The sequence below is a fragment of the Electrophorus electricus genome, chromosome 10 (genome assembly GCF_013358815.1).
Source record: "Electrophorus electricus isolate fEleEle1 chromosome 10, fEleEle1.pri, whole genome shotgun sequence".
In the NCBI taxonomy this organism is placed as follows: Eukaryota; Metazoa; Chordata; class Actinopteri; order Gymnotiformes; family Gymnotidae; genus Electrophorus; species Electrophorus electricus.
The window spans coordinates 3087501-3107614 of NC_049544.1; the positions used below are offsets into that span (position 1 = coordinate 3087501).

Genomic DNA, 20114 nt, shown 5'->3' on the forward strand with positions numbered 1-20114 from the left:
TCAACTGGACAATCCTGGGATTCAGACCATCTGTTTTGGCTAAGCGGAAGTGCTGGGAAGGTTACCTAAACTGGGAAAACTGAAGGAGAAGTGTGTGTGTGCTTATTTTTAGTCTTTGAGCCTTTTCTTTGATCTTTGATCTGTGACACCAGAGGTAGACAGTAGACATTTGTTAACTGCATATGAAAAAGTACACATCAGTGTTTGAGACCATCACACCGGCATTGGTTGGACATTTTTTTTTTCATAAGGACCATGAGTTTGAGAACCACTGTGTTAATCTGTGTGTGTGTGTGTGCGTGTGTGTGTGTGTGTGTGTGTGTGTTTGAAACCTCTCTCCTGGACAGCATGGCTTGAAGCCAGGAATGATAGCAGGATTCAGTCCGTCCGTATTATCCAAACTATTTACCAGCATGACGCAGCACGTAGGCCTTGATAACACAATGAAATCTGAATACCTTTATATTAGTTATTAACATGAGGAATGAAATTCAGAAAATCCCCCCCAATATGAAGGAAATTCACATGTTCCTGTAATTTCTCACTATGAACTTAAGATGCACTGGGTTCCTTTACATTATAACCTTAGTATGCACAATATTATACTAACTCCAAATGCATTAAGAATGTGCAGTACACAGACACATTACTGATCTATAGAGGGGGGGGGGGGGGAGAGAGCGAGAGAGAGGGAGAGAGAGAGAGAGGAAGAGAGAGAGAGAGACAGAGAGAGGGGGAGAGAGAGAGAGAGAGAGTGAGGGAGAGAGAGAGCCAGAGAGAGGGAGAGAGAGAGAGACAGAGAGAGGGGGAGAGAGAGAGAGAGAGAGAGAGAGAGCCAGAGAGAGGGGAGAGAGAGAGAGAGAGAGAGAGAGAGAGAGAGAGAGAGAGAGAGAGAGAGAGAGAGAGGGAGAGATGTCTCTTTCATTAAGGATGAAGAGATGAGAGAGGGAGAGGTACAGCGAGAGATGGAGTATTGTAATCTATGGCGACATCAAAGGCATCAGGGTAGAATGGAGAGACAGGCAGAGTGCCCAGAGGAGAAGAGATGGACAGAATGAGATATAAAGAGAAACATGATCAAGTGCTCCACCAGCAGAGAGAGAGAGAGAGAGAGAGAGAGAGAGAGAGAGAGAGAGAGAGAGAGAGAGAGAGAGAGAGAGAGATGGGACACTTTAAAAGCCACTATAATGCATAAAGAGACCAGCATCAGTTTTATTTACAGGCAACCAGGTCATCAGGTCTGAATCAGGCGGAGGATTCTGGGAAAGCTTTTTCATGACTGCAGGTTCTACAGGGAGGCCTGGGAAACCGGCACTGTCCAACCGCCTTAGTCGCTTGTTATGGTGTTGCTCACTCACTACTTTACCTCTAACCACATGTCTACTCACCTGTGCTGAAGTACTACGCTGCTCTAATCAAAAGTGCCTGAAGAGGTTTCAGGGACATGGTGGCGAGAGAGAGAGAGAGAGAGAGAGAGAGAGAGAGAGAGAGAGAGAGAGAAAGAGAGAGAGAGAGAGATGCAGTTTGGTAACACTTTATTAGCACCACCCTCACTGTTACCATGCAACTATACCATTAATTACAGTGTAATATACTGAGTAATAGGATGCAACATTGCATCAATACAATGATCAATATCAATGCCTTGTTATATATCGCTACTCAATATACTACAGGGTAATTACTGCACTGTAACAGTGGTGGTGTAATGCAGTGTTACTGTCCTGCTGAGTGTTGCTAAAACACACACACACACACACACACACACACAATCAAGACTGAATCTCTTTCTGACTCCTTTTAGGGGGGAAAAATCCCTTTAGGGATATTTGGGCAGTCTATTGTTCATACGCGCGTCTCTCTCCTGGTGCTTGGTGCCCTAGTGACATGGCGAACTCCACGAGGTCACCGGGTCAGTAGTCGCTCTGCCGTCGCTACCTGGACCTCACCAGCTAATCGTGAACATTGGGGATTTATTGAGCCAATTTATCCAGTGCATGTCAGAAACTGACTTGCAATCTGGGAGACACCAGACTGATTGTCTGAAAATCATATAAACAATGCAGCGGCCAATGCAAAAGCGTCCGTTGCAACTGAGCGTTATACCGCCCCCAAAACATGCCCATTCAAGTGCAGCGCTGGTAGATGACCGCAAAACAATGACTTAACTTACGCAACGCTCTGACGAATGTTATTAGTTTTCATTCAGTATTTTTAATTATAATCTGCTGGAAGAATTCTCAGTGTCGCTACTACGTCGCACTAAACAGCGCAGTTCTTACAAACACCGAAATGTCGCAAATGTCCCGTCATAAGGCCGCAGGTTTACCCATCAAGTCAAACACACGCGTAGCCTAATGTTGCACAGGTGTCTAAGGATTACTGACTTTAAACGAATCAATAAGACATCGATTATCACACCGATTTAGGATCAAACAAAACAAACCAGTGGAAGTCCAGGAGTAAGTCGCTTCACAGTTGCACAGACAAACAGCGCAACGTTCCGCGTGCCGTGGCGGACGCCCGAGCTTCCTCCACGCGCCGAGACTCTGACGCCGTTGATCAGAACTGGATTTACTTAAGACACCAGGGTCTTAAAAACCACTGACCCACCATTTCTACACGCATAATCTATCGTAGTCCGCCCAGTGAGGCGACAGTCGGGTTTGTTCTCGTAAGATGTCCTAACAAAAACTAACCGACCTCTAACGGCAGTGACGATTGAACGATCGGACAAGCAGAAAGAGCTCGATTCTCAGATGATCTGCATTATCCGACTATCCGCATGACGGGTTAAAAATAGTTTGCCTATGTTCTCATTACTTACCGAAAAGGCTTCAGGCTTGACACTCGTTATTACCTTGGAAAAGTTTGCCGTTAGTCCGGCTTTAATCCGACTTCTTCGACCTTGTGCAGAAGGTAACCGGTGCAGATCAAATCCGCCGTTTTGCGCAAGATTAGCGCCGAGTCCCGTAAAACAGCGCTACGGAGCCGTGAGAGATCCCGGGAGCACCGCCACCGCTGGGGGAAGAAGTTTAAGGACTAATGTAGCGCCGGGCTTCGCACACTTGACCAGTTTACAGAGCAACGCTGTGCGGCGAGTCCGAGCAAAGAAAAGCGACTTTATTACGCCCGCGACAAATTATAAGCAAAGTGTATGAGCGCGTTTAGGCTATTTTTCAATCAGTACCAGTGACTCTACGTGCCCATAAAACGCTCGCCTGCCTCCCAACCTTTTCCTCCCTTGGAGGAGAAAACACTACCAGGTGCTCATTTGCATAGCCTGCACCGACTGCGACCAACCACTGCGCTCGGACCCGCTCTTGTTTAAATATTTAATTAGGCAATCCACCAATCAGTAATCCGTTTAGGAAAGACCCTGTGACCTGGCAGCGGCTTTGTAAGTGATACTCGATGCGCGCCCCGGAGAGAAAGACGTTTTTATTTATTAGGAACAGCGAGATGCAGGAGATATGAAACGTTATATTGCTGGAGAGGAAACAACGGTATGCACCTTGTTAACCCATTCGTATAATTAAAAAAAATATATATACGATCATCGATATTTTGGATTAATCTAATTGTATGAATGGCGTTTGTAAAAGTAAAGTGTTCCTGGAGATTTCCCCCTTTCCTGTCCTAAAAGAGCACGTTATTACAGAGCAAAGCTCTGTAACTGTATACAATTACCCCCAGAGGCAGTAAAGACAGTGATTTAGATTCAGTTCCAGTGTTAACAGGCTTTGAGCTCTCAGCAATAGTTAATGATGCAAGCTCTCCTGTATGGGTCGGCAGTAAAGTGGCATATAGGGGTGAAAATGGTGATGTTGAAAAAGTAAACCTATGATTGGGGCTTTTTCACAACTCATAAAGCAGAAAGGGTGTGGCGATCCCATACTGGAAGGTTGAAAGAAAGAGAATGTTCTTTGGTTATGTGTTGATACTTGCCTGTCTGTGGTGAGACAAGGGCAGGCTGAAGGTGCTAGCTAGCCAAGCAGTAACAAAATCAAACACACACACACACACACACACACACACACACACACACACACACGGGGCAGGTGCGTCCAGAGACGAACAGAGGAAGGCAGGAGGAGGTGAAGATTACATCGCAATATATTTAACATGATTGGCATCTGTATGTAGCCATTCAAGCCGCCGGGGATAAGAGAGAAAAATCTCCCCTTTTCTACCTTCAAAGGATCGGGCTTTGTCTTCTGCTATGTATATAATTAACAATCTCTAACTACCCTCTGAAGATCAACACCCACACCCACACACCCACACCCACATTCAAACCATGTGCTATAATGGTTAAAGGCTCTGACCTACATTAGACTCCTTGGTCTCTTTCATGGCTGTTCATTCTTCCCTTCTTTGCTTTTCTGTCTGCTTTATTGCTGCACTTATGTGGTTAACAACATTGCACTAAATAAGCCTTCTATTCAATCTGATTGGATTGCTGCACCCAGCCTTTAAGTGGGCCATAATCAAAATCAATACCACAGAGACTGTCATCTGCACGGCTGCCGACTGCACGAGGGAGAGTAAGAATTGGAATTTATTGCCAGAACATTGGAGGCACTGCCCCAGCGCTAAAGGACAGCCCTCTCTACAGCACAGCAGAACTCATAGCAAGTTTCATGGTGAGCTAATCTCTAGCTCTTTATTTTCACCCCTCACCTCCCCTCCTTTTGGTTAGTGCTTCATCTGCTGCTTCTGGCTTTGTGCGCGTCGTCCTGGCAACTACACAGCCTCGTTTAAATGTTGCTCTGACCTTTGGACATTGTTCTGTTTGCCTCTCCTCCTTACACTTGCTTTGTCTCGCTCTCTGTTGCTTTCACAGGCATGCATACTGACACACACACACACACAAACACACACACACACACACACACACACACACACATATTTTGTCTCTTTGTCTCTTTCTGTAGTATTTACCCTTGAAGAGTGGACACTATCTTTTATGGTTATCCACCTGAGCAAACTTTTCATGCTTTTCTTTATTCTTTTATGCAGATTTTTTTTTTTGGGACACAGTGAAGCGTGAAATATGCAGGCCCTATCCTGTGAGGAATTCACTGTGAGAGAAAGAGAGAGAGAGAGAGCCGCGGGGGGGGGGGGGGGGGGGGGGGGGACAGACACAGAGACATTGTGTGTGTGTGTGTGTGTATGTGTGACAGAGAGAGAGAGAGATTTTGGACAGCTAGTGCAGGCTAGTCTTGGAGTTTTGACAAAGTTATAAATCTGGATAGAGAGTAAGAGTGGGAGCGAGGAGCAGAGATGCACACCATGACGTTACCGTGATCACAGCTGGCATGAAGTGAAACTTTCTGCATCTCTCCTTGTTAAATTTGGCACTTAATTCATCACTGATTGTTTCCCAAAGCTGGAAGTCCCAAAGACAATACCACAGTTCTCCCTCACATACACATGCAGACACACGCATGCGCACACACATGCAGACACACACGTATGCGCACGCACACACACACACACACACACACACACACACACACACACACACACAGCTGTTGAGGGGCAGAGCAGTCTGATCACTCAGAGCATGCCAAGCTTGCAGAATGTTGGGAACTGACACAAAGTCACATTCCACTCATTCTCCTGCACCTACTCTATTCATTTACCTCTCTACCTCTCGTCCTCTCTTCCTCCATATCTCTGACATTTATCATTTATACAACATTCTCTGTAAGCCTCTGTTTCTCCTTGAACTCTTAATGTTATGCACCCCCCCCCCCACATGTAGATGAGTGGATGCCCTCCTTCTCGTCCTCCATGGTGTCCTCTTTCAAAATGGCATGTGCCCCCAGGAGCTGTCGCGAGAACATTTTTGAACCAAGAGCCCCAAGGTGTAAAAAATACTGGGATGATTCAGGGAGATTAGTTCTGAAGGATGTGTGTGTGTGGGTGGGTGGGTGTGTAAGTGGGTTATATGAAATGGGATCGGTAACACTTGTTGTCTGGGGCCCCTGGTAACTTTGGGCTTTGTTCATGTGTAAGCGTATCTGTACATGCATGTAACAGAGACAGACAGGGTGATCACTACCGTAATGACGCGTGTTTTACCATATAAAATCACGCTCTCTGTCTGACAGTTGGACAATTGTAATTTCAATTAATTGAGCACTTTGCTTATGGATGTACATTTGTTCTATGTTGTGGAGTTTTAGTAATCTAAGAGAGTAACAGAAACAGCAATGGTTAGTGCAGTTAGTGTCTACTCTGAGGCCTGGAGGCTTTTGGAGTTTCATGACTCACTTTGGATTCTGGAGACCATTGTGGGCCATTTCCTAGAGGGTTTTTTAGAGAGCTGCAGGTGTCAGGAGGCCAGGGGGTGTGGCCTACCCCTGGGCCGGTATACGGGAGGGGGTCAGGACCCCGGCCATTCCTGTCTAAAGCTAGAAAGGTGCTGATCATACCTTCCACATGGATCTGTGGGCATCATGGCCAATTTCTCACCTGACCACAGTATAGCCCAGCTAGAGGGCACTTACACATGTATGGAGAGGAAGCACAGATCACTTCACTGATATTAGGGGCTTCTGACATGTTCTTTCCCAAACTGTCACCTTCATCTTCTGTTCTTCTGTGTGTGTAGTCACACTGTTTTATTGGAAATACCATTTGCAAACACCTGTCCCACTCACAGTTATCAGCAATGGTCTGGAACAATGTCCTTATCTGAGCGAGTCCCAGTCTTTGTTTCAAACACTACTTAGTCTACAACTCAGAAAGGCCTCTGCTCTTCCCTTCAGACCTGCATCGTTCAATAGCTCTTAACCTGAGACAGATTTTGGAAAGCATAAGTGTGTATGTAAGTCATAGATGTATGTGTGTAATCCCAGAGTCCTTCATCTGCATAGAACGTTTTAGAATACCTGTTTTCTGTGATGACACAGAGAGAGGGGGAGTGAGGAAGAAGAAGAAAAAGAAGAAGAAGAAGAAGAAGAAGAAGAAGAGAGAGAACCCATATCAGAAAGACTCTATGAAAGCCCAGCACCAATCCAATTTGGCCCCAGCTGACCGATTAGACGACAAAGTCAAGAAATGAGGATCAGTGAGCACACGTTGGCCAGTGGAACCGGCTGCCTAGAGATGGCGGGGTGTGCACCCCACCCACTAACCCTGAGGCATGGTCGAGACACAGATGGCCTTCCTAACGGACTGCACTAATATGAGTCAGTCCCTGAAGCATTCTATAAGAAAGTGTCTGCAGTATCTCCTGGAGTATTAAAGCATAACAGACAAAGAGGACCGTGCCTTTGGACAGCAGCCTGAGCAAACAAGCAGCATACTGTTACAAAGGGACAACGTTTATTCATGAATCATTTTGTAAATAATGTATTTTTTTTGTAATCAATAACAGAAGTCTTTCTGTTTCTATTTGTCTTTTTTCAATTTTTTGTTTAGTGAACATTTCTTTGGCAGTAAGGTAACTTATTAAACCCCCCTTAACTAGACCTCCATTTAGTTGTTTACTGTTCATGCCAATAAAGCATGTTAAAATAAGAGTGTGTGTGTGAGAGAGTGAGAGAGAGAGAACGCGAGAGAGTGGGAGAGAGCGAGAGTGATAAAGAGGGATGGTTGCCACTGTCCCCACTCTCCCCCAACCCAAAGTGCAGCTCATGCTGGTTTGAGTTTTAAGCTCTTTCCCTTTCTGTTCTTTTGTTCTGCCTTTCCCACATTCCCTTTTGCCGCGTCCACGAAAAACAAGTTTGCCTTTGTCTTTTGTTCGCGCCCAGCCAAAGTAAATGGATTTGGGAAGCCTGTGGCCTAATTCATTAGCTCCATGGTCTGAGTCTCATTGTCTTCACTAATTACAGCTTCCCTTTCCACTCTCTCATAGCTGCCTCCCTGCCTCTCCTCTGTCTATGCGCCGCGACTCAGACGAGTCCCCTCCCTCTAAATTACTGGCATTATCTCGTCTGTCCTAGTTATGACAAATATATGACATGTTGCCAAGCCCTGCCCACTCATGCTGATAGGCCTGAAAAAAAACCCAAACAATAAGTTCAGGGAGTCTAAACACTCCAGTACCTATTTCTAGCTGTCAGCATGGATACAGTGGTGGGGTGTAATGGGGCAGTGAGGATTCAGGGTTATAGTGAACTCTTTCTCTTCCCGTTCTACTGGCTGGCTGTGTCCAGCTCTATGGTGAGAGTGAGTGGAGTGGGGGGGGGGGGGGGAATTGTGTTGGGCGGGTGTCATGAATGTGTGACCCATTGCAATGCGGTGAGAGCCCGGGCTAAAAATATCCATTAACACACAGACTCCAACTCCCAAACAGGGTGAGGGTAAACACACACACACACACACACACACACACACACACACACACACACACACACACACACACACACACACACACACACACACAAATGTTTGTCCCTCAAGGGCAATATGTACAAACACAACAAGCACCGGTATAAGACAGCTACATGATGAAGAGAAGATCCTCTACTGTTATCTGATCTGTTCATCTCTGAGATGGTAAAGAAAGACACAGCAGTGGCTAATATAAACAGCTTAGGAGGAATAAACCTTCAAAGTAAACATTCCTGCCATCTACCATTTACTGTGTTGACTGCAAAGTTGCACAGTCCATTTAGTTTGGGCCTTCTCAGATGCCATACTGAAAGCAGACTTTTGATTCAAAGAGTACTCAAGATACCCAATATACACCCTTACCCAACACTTAGCTTGGAAGCAGTCCAGAAGACAACTGCCGGCTCATAAATTACACTGCATGTGTGTGTGTGTCTGTACTCCTGACCATGCAGCGTACTGAACGTTCCTTTCAACTGTAACAGATGTTTAATCAAACTGATGTGCAATGTGGTCAGTGATATTTTTTGGCCTTAAATTAGTGACGTGTTAGTGAACATTCCAGCTGCCATCACTGTACTTGGACTGAACCAAATGTCTTATTCAAGGCAGGTGAAATTCTCCAAGGGCGTCGCCGACCTATTAGATGCGTTCCTAATTTTTAAAGACTGTATAATTTACTCAGGCACATCCTCCTTGATTACACAATACACACAGCTCAAGTCAAAGGTCAAATTTTTAACAGAAGTGTATATTTATTGATGTATATGCTGTATATACATGTGGATATTGTATTTCAAATGGAACCACAGTACAACCACCAATTGCCTTCTTGCAAAGGTGGTTATGAGTTCTGTCAAGTCCACATGTTATTTCCTTTCTATAGATCAGCGAGTACCTCATTTAGGGCTTCAGGCCCTAGAACTTTCTCCCAGAACCGTGGACTGCACTGCACTTTTGACAGCGCCGGATGAACTTCAGCAATACCGCAATAACATCTCCACACTGCCCCCTGGCAGAGTGGAGGACACACAGCATTGGCTCGGCAGCAACCGGGTGTCAGGTCGACACACGTGAACCTCGATTTACAGTTCCGCCATGTAGCGGGATCGGCGTCTCGGTCAGGAATGGATCTGTTCCCGCGGTGATCGGTACACGACGCGGCCTGCACAATAAAGCCGGCATGACTGCTGGCTCCTACCGGAATGTGACACTCCTGAATTTAATTAACTCAACTTATGGAGTCACGGCTGAGCGATGCAAGAGAGCAGCTCTGGGTAGGTGCTAATTATGAACAGGCACATGGTTTTACAGGAACACTGGAAAGATAATTATTTTGTTTATCTGCAGTGTGCACGTATGTATGTGTGGTGTTGATGTAGATGCTGATGATTTGTATTTGAAACTGTAAAAATAGCCACAGTAAAAACACCACCATTTCCAAGTCACACCCAAAAAGCCACACTGCTGTTTTAAAGGAAAATCTCAACTTGATTGACTGTCCAATTAAATATCAGTTATGCAACAGTATAGTGCACTGTGGGAATAAAGTCATGGAATAACAGTTCATTGTGATTTATACAGTCATACTGTATTCCCTATAGATGAATTCAGATGTTTTCATTTGAGACACGCATTATTTAGAATACTGACTATATAGGTGAAACTATATATTTGACAGTCCTGAGTTATATTACTGGACTATAATTCCACTCTCAAAGCAATTTGAATTAAATCAGTACGTACTTTTCTCTCTTCGGCCTCACCATGGTTTCCATGCGGCTCTACCCTGTTCCCCTTTGCAGGAACACGTTTGAACATGCAAAAACCATCATTCAACATAGGAAACATAGTTTGTCATTTTCTCTCCTTTTTGTTATTCTAAACGATGAATTAAAATCCTCATTTTTTATCCTCTGAGCACATATAAGCGTTATATGTGTTAAGTGTGGGTGTATGCCAAACGCTAATAACAGCACAGGAAGGGAGCTTGGTAAGACCAGCATGATTCATATTTATTGCAGACAGCAATTTGAAGTTCAGTTTTATACCTTCCTTTTCCCAGGAATCAAACACAGGTCTGCTTGTTCCTACACACATGCTCGCCCATTACAGTCATACACTGGTGCAGGAGTGCGAGTCAAGAAGCGCAACAGCAACACATCTGGACCTGCGTTCTCCCAGCACGTTTCCAGAAGACGGGACGGAACATCAGGTGTCGAGGCATCGGCTGGCATCACCTGGGTTTAGAATGCCACTGCAACCGAACCCATTCTCTGTTTTCAATGTTACTGGACAGCAGTGGAGGTTTGAACTGAGCAGGGTCCCCTCCGCCTCATTCTATCGTGGGATGCTGCATCAGATCTGGATGCCGGCACAGGATTCGGCACTGCTGGGAATTAAAACTATTTCTTTGCACACCACCTTGAGTTTAAAAAACAACAACAAAAAAGTCCAGAGCAGCACTTCTGTAGTGAGATGTTTTGGGAATGAAGGCCTTGGATCTCAGCTCTAAGCTTAAATCACTTCTCACTTCAATTGTCAAAGCATCCATCCACTGTCTTACTGCCCTGCCGGTCACACCACCCACAGTTCCGGGATCAGTGTCTTGATTTACCCCAATCTTAATAGGAAGAACATGTTAAACAGTCTCATGATTTTAACCGAGTGCAAACCACACCATGGCACAGAGAGAGTGCGTGTGTGCGCGCGCACGTGTGTGAGCTCGCAGCATATGCGTGTGTCTTCCATCACAGGAATGATGCATGTTTCCAGCATCGCAGTGCTCTATACTGACATTTCTAACCTTGCATAGTAAAAGCCCAGTGACGTTTCCGGGGTAACGAGGACCCCACTGTAGCCCTGCATTGCTAGCCACTGTGCTAGAGGCACTGCGTTATGCACGCAGGCCCGCCAATACGGCTGAGTTCAGCTAAATATCAGCACGGCATCAAAAAATCCGATAGTTCTAATTTTTTGCAACGTGAAGTATTCAGCCAACTAACATCTTTTGGTTACTGTACAAAAACTAAGCAATTCAATCAACAATTCAAACAAGTATCATATTGAGAATTAATCTCAGTATCAAGAGTCTACAAAAATGCAATCTAAATAGCCCCATGTAAAAATCCACGGGGTTTACACATTCAGAAGTGTGAAAGTTGGTTCTTGTACTGAGAACTACATAGTGTAGGGGCCAGCATGGATTTAGAGGAGCAGGTCCGCTTGTACGCAGCACTGGGTAACCTACTAGCACGACATCGTGCTTGAACCAAAACTCCTGTTGCCGAGAGTCTCGGCGATGCCGATTCCAGATTCAGTGTGGAATTTTATAAATCCTGGCAGATGATTGAAGAGTTAATCCAACGTCATGACATCCTGGCTGCTGGCCTGGTCTGTAGGACCTGGCTGTGGGCGTCTGCGCTGTCGGTACGCCTGTTCCAGGCCCACTGACTCCCCTGCATGTATCTCTGCTGTGCTACATTCTTGACATCGTGAATTCAACATCTTGCAAACACCAACCTTACAATGTCACCTAGCCACATTAGCTAAATCACATTAGCCAAATAATTTGTCTGTCAAGGAATAGTGAAACCTTCACTAGTACTTCTCACTTTATGCTTTAGATACTTGTTCTCACTCTCACAGCCCCTTGTGGAGCTCTGCTTTGGTCGCCACGCTTCCTGACTTCATGTATCTTGTTTTATGGCTTGTTCGTATTTACTCATTCACCTGAACCTGACTGACTCGCGCCAGCCCTGCACAGAGGACTCTGTGTGGCAGCTGAGAGGACAGGCGAGAGTTGTTCTCCCCTGAGGGAACTCCTCTTTCCTCAGAGTTTCCTCACCTACGACCCCCCCGGCGACCTCTGGCAATAAAGCGGTAAGCTCACAGACTTTGATCAAAGATCTGTGACAGATTCATAACACTGTCTGCCTAATCGCTCACTGCAATACTCTCAAAGCTGGGTCTTCAACGGGAAAACGCACTGCATGAAAAGAGAGAAAGACTAAAAGGGTTTGTGGTAATGACATAAAGCTAAGAGAGTCTAGCCCCTGGGGTACAGAGGCTCTGACACACACACACACACACACACACACACACACACACACACACACACACACACACACTCACACTCTAGCCCCTGGGGTACAGAGGCTCTCTCTCACTCACACACACACACACCTGCTTTGTTCTGCAGGTACAGGCTTGAGGAAGTGTGTGGGTGTGGGCACGCAAATAAGAAGGGTGGTCCTGATTGTGCAAGGAGTGTAAGAAGAGTGCGTGCGAGTGTGTGTAGAATCCCGCCTGCGTGGGTGGAAGGAGTGGGGCTGACTGAGCGGACAGGCTGGAGAGTGAGAGGAGAGTTCTCACCCCTCATTCACACTCATTCTCACCCAGCACGCCAAACATGTTCAGAGTCAAAGCCTTGCCCTTCCTCTCCGACCTCACGCTCTCGTCTTCGTCGTCTCCGTCGCCATCCTCCTCGTCGTCGTCGTGGTCATCCTCGTCCTCTGGCTCTGAGCTCGACTCGCCTTCCTCGTCCCTCTCCCCACCCTCCTCTTCCTCAGGCCTTCGTCCCTGCAGGGCTTCTATTTCGGCCAACTCTGGGTGCGACTCCCACTGCTCTGGACAGGGGGAGATAGAGAGCACAGTCAGAATCCCATGTAATTGAGACATTCATTAGGGGTGTTATGTTTGAAATTCTCATGGTATGATAACAGTCTAAAGATATCATGGGTTCACTTGACAAAATTAAAAGATAAAAATACACAAGTGAAAGTTGAAAATTAAGGCAACAATGTAATATAATGGATATAGTAATGTCTTAGCATAATAAGCTATAAAGCAATATGCCTTGACCTCCAAGAAAGAATTAATCAAGAATGGCATGTCTTGTACCACTTGTGATTACTGTTTTTATTCATTTTCTTTAAAAAGTAAGCCTATTGTGCTAAATTGATTTCATGGTTGTTTTTTTTCTTCCAAATTTTGGATTTTTTCTTACCGTTTGCTTAAAATTTTATTTTTGAAACCTTTAAAACAAAACCACTGTACTGTTTTCAGATCTTTTTTTTTTTTTTACATTTTTTTTTGAAAATGTGGAAATACCAATTACTACTTAAATCATTAGACCTTTCTAGCCTTTTGCTAATGTATTTATACTCAGGCCCCGTCGCTGACCTTTGCCCTGCGTGTAGCCTGGTGGGTGCAGGCACAGACTCAAGCGTCCGTCCATGGCCAGGCGCAGCAGGCTGTTGGCTGCTCGGTACACGTCATTGCGTGCGGCCTTCGCCGTCTTGTACCCTCTTTTCTCTGCCCAAGCTATGAACCGGGAGAAAGAGAGAGAGAGAGAGAGAGAGAGAGAGAGAGAGAGCGGGAGGTGTTAGTTGGAGATATGTTGGCACAGAACCATCTCGGCAGGCAACGGTTAACAGCAGAGCCGCCACCTTAACGGGAGGCCAGCTAACCCGACTCAGATCTGTGTCTGTGTCCTGAATGAAGGAACAGGTAAGGACGTGTTAGAATACAGTGCGACTCCCTTTTCTGTACAGTACAGTCATTTCTATCCAGCCGTATTAAAGCTCTATCCTCTGGAAATACGATGACGAGTACAGAAGCACCCACTAGTGGCGGATTCAAACAACTGCAAGGGCAGGCGGACACCCCCGTACCTTCACACACGTCCCAGGCTGTCCATGCGTGCACGGCGGGAGCCATTGGATCTGCGCTCTGCCCCGGGGGCGAGATCTTCAGCGCGGACATGTAGGGGGTCCGCTCGCACAGGTAACCCACTGAGCTGTAGGGCTCCTGCAGCTGGGAGACCGGGTAGATGCCAGCCAGAATCTGACACACGTGCACACACAGAGAGCAGTCCATTCAGGCGATCAGTGATGGCACATATCTGAAACATTTTAGCTTCTACTTGGCACACCCTGAGTCACGTATGTGTCTATTTGTAGCATACACGCGTGTGCATGGTGCTTTACCTGTAGCTGCCTGTCGACTCGGGAGGGAAAGACGAGGCCAGGGCAGTCGCACAGTTTCACAGTGGGCGTGAGGTAGTACGTCTGGAAATACTTAGTGTGCCCAGGGGTCCTAGACACACTCACAACTTTCCTACCAACCAAACTATTCAACACTGAAGACTTGCCTACGTTTGGAAAACCTGTGGGGCAAAGAGCACAAAAATGATGCCGAAAATGACAACAGTCAAAAAATAAACAAAAGACGCTGCAAATATGATGAGCTTGTTCCTTTAAACTGAGACTGAACCCCTCACACTGGGCCATGCGGGCGTAGTCTGTAGCAGCCCAGGCTTACCTATGCAGCCTAATGTGAGGACTCCGTCCTTATAACGTTCTTGTGTGGGGCTGTTCATTTCCATGGCAACATCACTATGGTGCTCCATTACCACTGTCTCTGCCCCATCATCTGTCCAGTCCCCCTCTGTCCCCATAGCAACTGCATCCCTCTGTATCTTCTTCTCCCAGCTACTTAAATCGACTGGAAAACAAAAACAGCTACCATCATCATCATCATCATCATCATCAATGTTAACATCATAAACGTAAACAACCTTGCTGCTGAATCCTGGTGACCTTAGGGGGCGGTTCAGCCTCACCTTTTCCTGCCGTAATCTCCTGACATGCCCTCATGATGTGGATGGGCCCTCCTGCTCGGCTCCACCCACTCTTCTTCCTCATCCTCCTCTTCTGTAGCACTGCGGCGAGAGAGAACCGAACAGAGATACAGAGGCAGCCAAGTTACGGCGTGGACTTGCAGCGCTGTTTCCAGGTGCACTATGCCCCAACAGACCCCTCCCCCCTCCCCCAGCATGTGGGCGGAGCTCTCACAGGTGCTGTAGGGCTGGCCAGGGTGTGAGGTGAAGCAGACGCAGTGCAGGCTGGGGAAGTGTGTGGTCAGGTAATGTTTCCATGCCAACACCAGTGGCGCGGGGCACAGGTCGACCTTGTTCAACACCAGGATTACCTGCTTCTGCAGTGGCCCTGTGATGTAGTGATAGAGAGCAGGGGGGAAGTGCAGGACCTGGGGAGTGGGGGCGAGAGGCAAAGAGCGGGGGAGGCGTGTTAACCAGTACTTATTTCCGTTTATCACAATCTCTCTCAATTTCTCTAAAATAACCAGTGTAGTTTCGATGCAAAAGTTAAGTTTCAAATTAACGGTCCCAACAGACAGCTTGGACGTCATCTAGTTCAGAGCATGTGCTGAAAAAGCACAAAATATATTTTTTCTATGATCAATTGTTATCAGAAATCCTGGATTTCTAATCTTTTTAAAGAAGCAGCAGCACTGCTCCGTGTCTCCTGACTTTGGCCAGCCGCTAGAGAGGCTCGCTCTGGCGTGATAAGGGGGTTTCGTTATGATATGTCATCTCTAATGACTCTCTTCAGCAGTGACATATGGACATTGTGTCAATTATGCCTTGTGGTTTGCAATAATTTACAGCGATACCATGTGGGACGTAAGAAACGACCTGTTTTTCATCACACAAAGCCCAAAGCCACAGGGACGCTGCTCCCAGTTAGACTGTAAAATGCGTTTTAGTGCTGGCATTTCACGCGTCTTAAAAAAAACAAAAAAACAAAACAAAAACAACAACAAAACATGTTTGGCTTTTTCTAGTGTGCAAGAATAGAGGGTTCCTTTAATGGGACTTTCACTTCATGACAGGAAAATTGATGGCGCTCCCCTAAAGCGACTCCACTGTAGCTCATTACTGAAACGGTTTTCTGGAGTCTGCGCCCCAGGGTGAAGTCACACATGGTGCCCATGATGTCATTTTAGCTTCGCCCTCTGCTGGTCATCTGCGAGAAGGTCTGCACAATCATATAAAATCCAGAGTAATCAGTAACACAAGCACTTACTGGGTATCTGATGTCCACTATAAGCAGAATTACATCAGACATCTCTAATACTCTCCATAGCTGTCTCCATGTCTGTGGACCGGGTGGGGTGGGGGGGAACGGACAGAAAATATGAAAATATGGCAGAATTATGATTGTGCATAACTTCAGTAAACAGTACTTGTCATAGCGGAATTCTTTTACACAGTGAGGCAAAGCAAAGCAAAGACTAATTTGAAATGTAGTGCCTCAACTTGTACAGCAAAATACAGAGTCAACAGAATTGAAAGCAATGTGTCCTTGGAGGAAAACCTTTGAAACATTTCAGCTACCAAATTTCAGACACATTGCAACATATATAGATTACCATAGCTTTAATTAGTGACACTAAACACTCTCTTCCTTCTCCACCGAAGATGATTCCTCACCTCCAGGTTGTGTTCGAAGTGGCTGAGGGTCCCGGGAGCGTTCCTGGAATAGAGAGCCTGTCGGAACTGCTGGAAAGCCACCTCCTCCTTCCGCAACAACTCCTCTCTCTGCATCCCATAATGCCAAGAGGGCCGCCGTGGGAAATCCAGCCCTGAAACCACACCGTGAAACTAAAACAAACAAAATAAGCACAAAAAACCCCACAACAACAACAAAAAAAGAAACCTAGCAGGACAGAGTGAGGTAGGTTTTATTATCTAAGATTTCTGCATTATAAATAATAGGGATGAGATGATAAACAAACAAAGTCCATCAGGGGAAGAGAAAAGCCAGGTCCCTGCAACTCCTGTCTCCATGCAAACATCTCGTTTAAATGAGCAACAGAACCTTTGTTTAAGAGAGCGAGTGTGAAGCACAGAAACCTTGCTCCTCGGGGTAGACTTGGCTCACATCCATCTCCAGCTCTCTCTCTGGGACAGGTTGCAGGATTCTCACTTGGGCTATTTTCTTTCTGTTCTCCACATCCTCTTTGCTCTCCTTCTCAAAGTGCAGCCGGAATCTGAACAACAACAAAAAAAGTTTAAAGGATGCAGACAAAAATAAAAAGATTTAAAAAAAAGAAACAGCAGCAGCAAGAAAACAAAACTACAGCCTTGAATCCTGACTCCCAGTGTGAGCAATGACCTGGTACAATTCCCCTGCTTAGTAAGTGGTTGTATGCGTCATGTGCTGGTAAGGAGATTGACTGGGACAATGAACTCTGTGTAGCTGGCTTTTCATCTAGCTGAGTCTACAAATAAATTTTTTTTGTTTCATTTTACTGCTTAATTTGTTGCAACAATTTTTGTATAGTGCACTTGAAATAGTTCAAGCAATCTGTCGACATGTTATTAGATTTTTCGGTTGAGCGGGGCAGATCTGTACTGACTAGGCACAGGTGACATCCTGTGTCATCTTTAAAAAGTCAGTGAGCTCTTCAGTATGACCCATTATGCTGCCAGTATACTTTGTTTATTCAGACTGCATTACTATGGATTTGATTTTATATACCTATTAACAATGGGTGCGGATGAAACACCTGAATTCAGTAGTTAGGATTCAAGTCATCTTACTTTGGGGCATAGTGTAAAACTGACATGTTGCATGGTGAAAGTAATAGCATGTAATACAAAATATTTGCAGATATTTTCCAGTACACTATGCAAAATACCGCAAGTATTTTACAGTATTCTTGTCTAAGGTCAGCTAAAGAGCTTTAACAACCCACACGTATACTATTACTAATCATTTCTAATTCCATACACCATATCAGATCAATAAGTCATATCATATCTATTGCCCCAAGGCTGAGTTCTGCTATATTCATGTTATATAAACTAATTATACCCTCTTATTGGTAACCACAGACTAGGCAACAGGATTGTGCCACTGCCCTTCATCAGTTGAAATATCTCCTTTCTGTTTATGCAGACATCCGTGTTGAGTTACTGTTCCGCCTGTGCGGTGCTCACCTGTTGGGGTCATATCTGCTGTCTCTGCTACCAGGCTGCTGGTTGATCCTTTTGATGTCTGTCGTCTCGCTGTCAGAAGTATCTGACTGTCTGTCCCTCCTCACGCCCCTCTCTGCACTTGCATTCCGGCTACTCTGACCTGAGCCTGTATCGCCTTCTCTCACACACACACACACACACACACACACACAATATTTTATAAATTATGTATGTCCGTCACACATTACTGAAGAGGTGAACAAGACAGACCTGCTGCTGACAAGAGAGTCACTGGCATTTAAATTAATCTGTTATGACGAAACGATTTTAGTCCTGGACTTCTGCATCAAAAACAAATGTACCTCTGTGAAATGCAGAAAAGCAGCTATCACAACAAAGGTGTATAGGACCTAATACTTTTGACCTTTGAAAAACTGCCATTTATGACAATTGATGGAACGTTGGCTTTTTAAATTATGTGCATAAATGCCCTCACAAAAGCATCTTAACAGAAATGCTTACCTCTTATAAACAAATTAATTATAATAAATTAATCTCCCTGAGGTGGTCTGAACAAGAAAACCTAATAGGACCGAAGTTTGAAGAGGGGAACCCATCCTCTGCTGTGCTTGAATCAGAAAGTGGAATTATAGTATGAGATTAGGCTAAATTCTCAGTAGTGGGACCAAGTGCATACATTTCGTCTAAAGGGAAAAATGTCCGTCAGAAAAGCCAGTGACCACTGTTAGAATTCCATTGCGTTGGATGAGATGTGCAGACATTGCGAGGTATAACACATTTCAAATGACTCACCTGTTTATTTGCTTCATTGTTACATAACTGGCCAGTAAGCCTGCGCACTGCGCACCTCCATTGCGCATAACAAACCCTGCTGAGGAAGCCGTACCACGCTAGTGTGCGCAGTCCCTTTTTATTCTCAGCGAATACCAGGCGTCGCATTCTAGAGTGGTTTTCTAGCGTTTGTCACTGACAAAGTTTAGCTCACGTTCTCCAGTAATAACCATACACACGTCTTTTATAGCCTTTCTGATTCGTTGCAATGCCAGTGCTGGACCACATGCTACAAGCTAAGAAAACTGGCCAAAACAAAGTCAAAGCGACTAGGCGAAGTTAGCGAACTACGAAATGAAGATTGTAGCTAGCTAGCTAACCCATTTAAAGGGTATCTCTACCCAAAAAGACGTTGTCATGACACATACGATGGTCAAGATATGGTTGAGGTTGTCTGCGCATCACACGACCGTTAGCCATAAAACTCCAACGGCTGAGGTAACGTGGCTAGCTTAGCTAGCCCGCTCTGCGCCACTCACCTCTCTTCTTCTCCCGCTTGACTTGAAGTTGTTTCTTTTTTTGCTTGTTGCTGAACGGTTTCCTCCGTGGCATGTCTGCGCACAGGGGCCTCCAGCGACTTTCTGTGGCTAGCTGGACGGCGGTGTTTACAGTGGCGAAGTTTCTCCGCCGCCCGTGCGTGTGTACTTTTCCACCGACGCCGGCCGCAGCCACGGGAGGAGGAGGGGGGGGGGGGGCGGTGGAGCTCAGCGTTTAGGAGTTATAGTGAGATCGCTAGTACGCACATAAACCAGTCTCTCTTAGCTCAGTTTAATAATGTGAACGTTTTCTCTTTCCACATGTGATGGCTGGTGAAACCCGCCCTCTCTTCAGAATCGTTATCACATAACACCCCCACAAGTTAGTAGAGTAGTAGTGTCTGTTTTTGAAAAGGGAAGTGAGGAAGAGAAGGGCGAAAGCGCTTGATCAACTTTGTTTCTAAATCTGCTAGCTGGTGAGGACATTAGTAACGTTTACTGAGCTTAAAGTCTCTTTAGCCTACGAGACTCGGTAAGAAACTGTGCCAGGCTTGGAACCTTTGAATAACTAAAAACTTCAGAAAGTAAACTACTTAAAAAAAAAGATGCAACACTTGACAATTAACAATTTCTGATGCACGATGCAGCAA

General features: G+C 45.5%; 2 protein-coding genes across 7 annotated transcripts in view; both read right to left on the reverse strand.

The window, feature by feature from the left end:
* The window catches only part of ddr1 (discoidin domain receptor tyrosine kinase 1), a 35430-nt gene extending 32198 nt beyond the window's left edge, over positions 1–3232 (reverse strand). For 4 of the 5 annotated variants that reach the window (XM_035530947.1, XM_035530946.1, XM_035530945.1 and 1 more), the window contains exon 1: positions 2828–3232. The gene's annotated coding sequence lies outside the window, so the exon portion shown is untranslated. The remainder of the gene's footprint in view (positions 1–2827) is intronic. The other variant, XM_035530944.1, reaches the window with a different exon arrangement.
* A 7107-nt stretch (positions 3233–10339) lies between these two features.
* On the reverse strand, positions 10340–19659 carry gnl1 (guanine nucleotide binding protein-like 1). 2 transcript variants are annotated; one of them, XM_026999133.2, is made up of 12 exons: positions 19468–19659; positions 18158–18311; positions 17069–17205; positions 16646–16797; positions 16239–16310; positions 15207–15399; positions 14975–15073; positions 14674–14856; positions 14340–14518; positions 14025–14196; positions 13534–13674; positions 10340–12977 (listed from the first exon to the last, which is right to left on the reverse strand). In XM_026999133.2, the coding sequence occupies exons 1-12, from the start codon at positions 19538–19540 to the stop codon at positions 12727–12729; spliced, it is 1806 nt and encodes a 601-aa protein (XP_026854934.2). In that variant the 5' UTR covers positions 19541–19659; the 3' UTR covers positions 10340–12726. The 2 variants fall into 2 exon arrangements, with proteins under 2 accessions (XP_026854934.2, XP_026854935.2); XM_026999134.2 differs by having other exon boundaries at positions 12820–12972.
* Between the last annotated feature and the right edge of the window lie 455 nt (positions 19660–20114).